Source organism: Ascaphus truei, chromosome 18 (genome assembly GCF_040206685.1).
Source record: "Ascaphus truei isolate aAscTru1 chromosome 18, aAscTru1.hap1, whole genome shotgun sequence".
Taxonomy (NCBI): Eukaryota; Metazoa; Chordata; class Amphibia; order Anura; family Ascaphidae; genus Ascaphus; species Ascaphus truei.
The window spans coordinates 20559405-20567593 of NC_134500.1; the positions used below are offsets into that span (position 1 = coordinate 20559405).

The 8189-nt window shown below is 39.5% G+C and overlaps 1 protein-coding gene across 1 annotated transcript in view; it reads left to right on the forward strand.

Annotated features, from left to right (window-relative positions):
- Window positions 1-8189, forward strand: part of CHRFAM7A (CHRNA7 (exons 5-10) and FAM7A (exons A-E) fusion) — an 89658-nt gene that overhangs the window by 72379 nt on the left and 9090 nt on the right. The window contains exons 6-7 of the mRNA XM_075575819.1: window positions 787-954; window positions 7617-7811. Of these exons, the coding sequence (XP_075431934.1) occupies window positions 787-954; window positions 7617-7811 (363 nt within the window). The remainder of the gene's footprint in view (window positions 1-786; window positions 955-7616; window positions 7812-8189) is intronic.

The window sequence follows — 8189 nt, forward strand, 5'->3', positions numbered from 1 at the left end:
GTGAAAGACAGGGTTGCAGACCTGTCTAAGACATGCAAATGAACATACAGTAATATTTCCATTATATATATATATATATATATATATATATATATATATAAAAAAAAAAAACATAATACTGACTTAAGTTATGGTGAGTAAAAAAAGTGACAAAAACCCTCCACAGGAAAGCAAATATGCAAATATAACTGTATGCGCATACAGTTATATTTGCATATATATATATATATATATATATATATATATATATATATATATATATATATATATATATATATATATATCATGTAAATTGTTCATCCTAATGCAAAATAGCATAGTTCACCAGGTTTCTTTTTCTTATTTACTTGGGCAATACAAGAGAATTATCTGATATCTGATAGGTGATTAAATTCTCTCTTTCCTTATACTGTATGGCTTAGGCAGAGAGATTGAAACAGCGATCAAGGAGGTTATCCACAATGACACTGTAACTGCAGACGGTGCTAAAAAAAAAAAAAACTACAGCATTGCTGTCCTTTAAATAAACCCAATAATGTATAATTACACATCACCATTTAAAACATTTAAGAGGTCTTTCTACACTGCTGGATAAGCCAACATTATAATCAGAAGTAGTTAAGAAAAACTTTTGACATTATTCAATGGAGAAGAAAAAGTACAGCACAAATAATGGGACGGCGGAGAGGGTAGGATGCATTCCTGGAGTTACATTACCTCTGTTTTTGGTTGAATGTGCTCACAAAAGGCATTTTTTGTTGCTTTTTTTTGTTAAAACATATTTAGGGATTTTCAAGAGCTCCTGCTATATCGATGTGCGTTGGTTTCCTTTTGACATTCAGAAGTGTAAGCTGAAGTTTGGATCTTGGACTTACGATGGGGCGTCACTGGACTTGCAAATGCAAGAAGCAGACATTTCGGAGTATATCTCAAATGGAGAGTGGGACCTTGTAGGTATGTTTAATGCTTTTGCTATATATATATATATATATATATATATATATATATATATATATATATATATATATATATATATATATATATATATATATATATATATATATATATATATATATATATACATGTAGAGGTATCAGTACCGTGTTAGCCGAGCTTCAATAATCAAAAAAAATAAAAAATAAATAGATGATACCGTTCTGTGGCTAACGAAATGCTTTTATTTGTGCGAGCTTTCGAGATACACTGATCTCTTCTTCCGGCGATGTTACAATGAATGAAGCAAAAGGTAAACTTAAAAACAGTGTCTCTTGGAATGTTATCTGTGCTGTTCCTTCCCCCGGTGTGGATGTGTTTTATGGCTAGAGGTGTTAAATGGTTACTGAAAGCAAGTGAAGAAAGAGTGTGTATGTGTATCAGTGTGAATAAAAATGAATGGAGAGCCCACAGTATATACAGTGCTTTACACAAGGTGTGTGTGGAGTGGGACTGGATATAAATGGTGTGGGTGGGTGTGGAAATGTGAGAGTTAGTAGCACAACTAAAAGTGTGTGTGTATACTTAGTGGTCCCTATTGGTGTATAGGGATGGAAAAACAAGGAGTATTAGTATGTGTGAGAGACAGCTGTGTTTGCATACATATAGCACAGTATGTACAGACATGGCCTTTAGCGCTTATGGGACGAAAGTTCACTACTGTCAGTAATGACTCATAAAATTTCGATCTCTGTTTAGGTCACTGCTAAGTGTCCCGAACAGTTGCATAAATTTGTATTCATGCAACCGTGTCTCTTTCGGGGTTTTAAGATTACCTTTGAGTATGGCAACCCTCAGATCGTTCATTTTATGGCCAGAGTCAGAGAAATGTTCGCCAACAGGACTGTCTCTTGTACCGCGTGTGATGCTGTGGCGATGCAGGTTCATTCTCTTGTTTAGCCCCTGCCCTGTCTCACCTATGTAGTAGCAGCCCCCTGAGCATTTCATGCACATGATGAGGTACACGACATTGCTGGAAGAACAGGTGAACCTTCCTCTGATTTTGTATTCCCGATTCCTGTGTGGTATTTGTATTGTGTCCGCTGTGTAGAGCATTGCGCAGGTGTTGCATCTTGGGTCCTGGCATGGTTTTGTCCCGCATTCAGTTGTACTGCTGAATACTTTACTCCTCACCATAATATTCTTGAGATTATGGGGTTGTCTACATCAGGGGGGCGCAAACTTTTTTCCCTGCGCCCCCTGACGGCTGTCCCCTCACTCCCGCGCCCCCCCCCCAACCCCAAGTTACCCGCGCTCCGGCGTAATGACGTCACGTTGCCATAGCAACGTGACGTCACATGACCTCGCAGCGTCATTTTGACGCCGCGTTGCCATGGCGCCGCAGGGAGGAAGCCGCCGGAGCCACGGTAAGTTAGGTTTACAGAGGCCCTGCAGCTCCCCCGGCACTTAATTTAAGTGCCTTCGGGAAGCGCACGGGGCCTCTGTAAACCCCGCGCCCCCCGTCGGCAGTGTCGCGCCCCCCCTGGGGGTCGCGCCCCACAGTTTGCGCACCGCTGGTCTATATGATAATAAAGGTGCTTCATGGAAGACCTGTTGCAGTCTTGTATCTTCCTGGAGGATGGGTTGTAGCTACAACCCATCCTCCAGGAAGATACAAGACTGCAACAGGTCTTCCCTGAAGCACCCTTATTATCATATAGACAACCCCATAATCTCAAGAATATTATGGTGAGGAGTAAAGTATTCAGCAGTACAACTGAATGCGGGACAAAACCATGCCAGGACCCAAGATGCAAAACCTGCGCAATGCTCTACACAGCGGACACAATACAAATACCACACAGGAATCGGGAATACAAAATCAGAGGAAGGTTCACCTGTTCTTCCAGCAATGTCGTGTACCTCATCATGTGCATGAAATGCCCAGGGGGCTGCTACTACATAGGTGAGACAGGGCAGGGGCTAAACATCACACGCGGTACAAGAGACAGTCCTGTTGGCGAACATTTTTCTGACTCTGGCCATAAGATGAACGATCTGAGGGTTGCCATACTCAAAGGTAATCTTAAAACCCCGAAAGAGACACGGTTGCATGAATACAAATTTATGCAACTGTTCGGGACACTTAGCAGTGGCCTAAACAGAGATCGAAATTTTATGAGTCATTACTGACAGTAGTGAACTCTCGTCCCATAAGCGCTAAAGGCCATGTCTGTACATACTGTGCTATATGTATGCAAACACAGCTGTCTCTCACACATACTAATACTCCTTGTTTTTCCATCCCTATACACCAATAGGGACCACTAAGTATCCACACACACTTTTAGTTGTGCTACTAACTCTCACATTTCCACACCCACCCACACCATTTATATCCAGTCCCACTCCACACACACCTTGTGTAAAGCACTGTATATACTGTGGGCTCTCCATTCATTTTTATTCACACTGATACACATACACACTCTTTCTTCACTTGCTTTCAGTAACCATTTAACACCTCTAGCCATAAAACACATCCACACCGGGGGAAGGAACAGCACAGATAACATTCCAAGAGACACTGTTTTTAAGTTTACCTTTTGCTTCATTCATTGTAACATCGCCGGAAGAAGAGATCAGTGTATCTCGAAAGCTCGCACAAATAAAAGCATTTCGTTAGCCACAGAACGGTATCATCTATTTATTTTTTTATTTTTTTGATTATATATATATATATATATATATATATATATATATATATATATATATATATATATATATATATATAAACAAAAGATCCAGGAAAGGAGCGCAAGAATACAGAACACACTTAGGTCACACTAAATACAAATAGTTTATTGCAATATGACACAAATATAACACTACAAAATATAAACCAAAATCAAAGCTTATCGGCTTAGAGCGCTGGGGTCCTGGGATGGTCCTTTTGTTTTTCATTATATCTAATATATATCTCACTCAGTCCCCATGAAAATGTGCATAATTGCAGGTCTGTTAAGTAGATTAACACTAATTAAGAAACACAATGTAGACCATCAACTCATGTTCGCTAAATTGATGTCACTGTATTATGTCAACAAGTATCAGATACACTGAGGTAGGTTCATGTTCATTAAGCGAGAATTAGGAGTTTTTCCTTCATAGTTCGTAAATGTGTTAAACTATTGTGATCTAATCTGAAACACTGAGATTACTATAAAGTTTGAGTTCAAAGTATGGTACAAGGTGTGTGTTCAAAATCCCTTCCGGCTGCTGAAATGCGCGCCCGAAGACGAGAACGCTGTTGTCTGATTGCATAATCGATAACACGTTGATCTAGCTGCTCCCGCTCCTGAACGCTTCGTTCTTTTACCAATTAGTTTTTTCAGTCCTCCTAGCGACCATCTTTTACCAGGAAACATTTTCTGGAAGAGTTTTGGACCACAATCCTAGCTCTATCTTCTTGCTTATCTTGTTCGCTAAACTCCATTTTGTAATTATGCACTTGATGAGGTCATCATGCAGCACCAATTCGAAAGAATATTTATTAGATTAGTAAATAATTCTTAAGTGTAATAATCTTACTGTGAGACCTATAATTGCTCACATTTTCATGGAAATTGAGTGATCTTTCTGTAATCCAGAGATTGCAGCGGAGCACAGCAGAAGAATGGGGCCAGCACCAGCAGTGAGGGGTTAAAAGCATAGATTTATTCGGACATTCGTACTCTTTGAAAAAGGGCTGCATAGCCTGAAACGCGTCAGAGTGTGTTCTGTCTCCCCCCCCCCCCAATACCATGTACGAATAAATCTATGCTTTTAACCCCTCACTGCTGGTGCTGGCCCCATTCTTCTGCTGTGCTCCGCTGCAATCTCTGGATTCCAAGCTCTTGTTCACTCACTCTGCGTGATGCACGCACATATGGAGAAAGGACTTAGGAAGTGAGTATTGTTTCTCCCCATTATGGATCAAAGGGGAGTTGCTGACCGGTAACAGTGCTGCAGGTAAGAGTTTAAAGTCTTGTGAAGTGCCATCAAGGCTTTGAATATTTCTTCACCCAAGACATCATACCTTATAACATACTCCTGCTTTATAATGCACTGGGTCCAATACTCCACATAGTCGCATCATATTTCTCCGCATCTTGGTTATACACTTATACCAATTACCCATGTACCTCACCTGCTGAAGCGCTGCTTCTGGGATTTTCTCCCACTCCTCCATTTTGATCTTTCTGTAAGATGTGATGAAAAATAAAAGGGGCCCCGTTTTTTTCTGAACAGTGTGTGTGTGTGTGTGTGTGTGTGTGTGTATGTATGTATGTATGTATGTGTATGTATGTGTATATATATATTTAAAACCAGAGACAGAACATAAAACACAGACAGAGCTCAGTTTTAGAACATCCAGTGAAACTCATACATGGTACAGTGCCTAAATATATATGTATAAATATCTATTAAGTAAAATGGTCTTTTAGTTTGACATTTTTGGCCAAAATTGTTGTAAGCCCCTGAGCCAACGGCACAGCAGACCACATTTCAGGGATCCCTAACGCTAATATAAATTCTTAATAACCTGTGTAATAACAGGAAGAATGATTTATAGTAAATCTGTCAATATTAGTTGCAAAGTTCTAAGTCTGATTGAAGCTTTTATTAACCTGTACATTACCAGGAAAAGCACTCTGTATTAGAGTTTTAAATATATATTGCCATGCTCAGTAGCACTCCTCTGTGACACTCATATGCTTATATATATGTTGTGGTTATTTTGGGGGTTCAATAGGAGCTTGTTAGGTGTCCAGTATGTTTTATATATATATATATAAGAGAAAATTCAGTAGCGCCACTTGTGAAACAAAAATTATATAAAATAATATGAATTAAACGGTGCAAATATTGTGTATAATATTGAGCAAAATATCAATCTAGCAATACAAAAATTGTGAAAAAATGTTACAAATATATAAAAAAATATACATAATATATATATATATATATATATATATATATATATATATATATATATATAAAAAACCGTGCAAATATATATAAAAAATAAAACAACCCAACCCTTGGTACAAGTCCAGTGGAAATACAATGGTGATTGGAAATGCTGCTCAGGGATCCACGGCTGCTCTCAGAAGGAATGACCAATTCCAACAGGAAGACTATAGAAAGAGAAGAACAGAGAGCGCACCTCCCATAGTGTAAAACAGTACATTTAATCAATAAAAAAGAGGACAAGGGGATTAAGAACACTCACAAAGGTACAAGATAAAAAGGCAATTTGTGATATATATAATCACCACCAACAAGGCCACACCGTCCTGGAACACATCAGATGGTAGATTGTCCCTCCGGTTCACATCCAGCAGTGGTCGGGTGCTTTGAAACAATGTCTCTCGGCGTCAGTGCAATTTAGAGATTTTTCAGCCTCAGATCAGCTCCATGCGCTCTCCGGCCGTAAAGCGCGCACTGCGTGATGACGTAGTGTCGTGATAACGTGCCCTGACGCTTTTCGTCATGACAGTGACTTTCTCAAAGCACCCGACCACTGCTGGATGTGAACCGGAGGGACAATCTACCATCTGATGTGTTCCAGGACGGTGTGGCCTTGTTGGTGGTGATTATATATATCACAAATTGCCTTTTTATCTTGTACCTTTGTGAGTGTTCTTAATCCCCTTGTCCTCTTTTTTATTGATTAAATGTACTGTTTTACACTATGGGACGTGCGCTCTCTGTTGTTCTTCTCTCTCTCTCTCTCTCTCTCTCTCTCTCTCTCTCTCTCTCTCTCTCTCTCTCTCTCTCTCTCTCTCTCTCTCTATATATATATATATATATATATAAAAGAGAATCCACAGCACTTACAGTACGTGTAGAAAAACATGAATTTAATCAAAAAAGGTCATCAGGCAGTCAGACAAACTCCAGAGTGACGTACGTTTCAGACTCCTAGGTCTTTTATCAAGCTCTGACAAAGTCTGAAACGTACGTCGATCTGGAGTTTGTCTGACTGCCTGATGACCTTTTTTGATTAAATTCATGTTTTTCTACACGTGAGTGCTGCGGATTCTCTTTCTTATACTATTTTGAGACTGGTGGTTCCCCGTCCAGCTGCGAGCACCCGGACTTATGATAAGTATACAGTACTGTGATTTTTCTATTTACATTATTGTATGCACCCAGCATCTTTAATCATATAATATATATATATATATTTATATAGCTGTCTATATACTGTCACTGTGTGTTCTTCCTACTTACCACTTAGAGTGTATGCTCTTTGGGACAGGGGGTTCCTTTTCCTAATATTACTTTTATGTCTGAAATGCTTATTCCCATTATGTTATATTATTGTGTCACGTGTATTATTGCTGTGAAGCACTATGTATGTACATAAATGCCATTATATAAATAAAGATATACAAACATACATACTAACATACATAAAGCGCTATATATGTACATAGCGCGTCACAGCAGTGATACACGTGACATAATAATATAACACATAATGGGAATAAGCGCTTCAGACATAAAAGTAACATTAGGAAAAGGATTCCCTGCCCCGAAGAGCTTACAATCTAATATATATGAAGAAAGAGAGACAATATAATGTATGTATGTCTAGTGTATTTAATGGCTAAATGTATTTTTTGTTTCTGCAGGAGTCCCAGGAAAGAGGAGTGAGAGCTTTTACGATTGCTGTAAGGAGCCATACTTAGATGTGACATTTACCATAACGATGAGGCGCCGAACGCTATATTACGGGCTGAACCTTCTTATCCCCTGCGTGCTGATATCTGCACTGGCACTGCTAGTGTTCCTGCTTCCGGCAGACTCCGGAGAGAAGATCTCACTCGGTAAACACGTTGCAGGGACGTGGAATGCATAGTCTGAAAACAGACTTTCAGAGAACAGAGAACATTAAAAGTATCGGCATATATATATATATATATATATATATATGTAGCCCTTTTTGTGAACCGGCCGACCCACCCAATCTCACATTGGCCCCTCGTGGTCTAACCGGTCCCTTTCCCTGCAACACACCTGCTCTAAAGGACTACTGGTACTGCATAACCTGTGTGGCTCCAGGAGATCTGAGCCTCCGCTAGCTGGGAGCCTGGGGAAAACCCTTACCCTTACTTGGTGCAGCGCCTCCACTTACCCAGGATCCCCCGTTAGGAAAGATAGCCCTGAGTAAGAAATACAATGACACTCGTATACGATAAAACAAT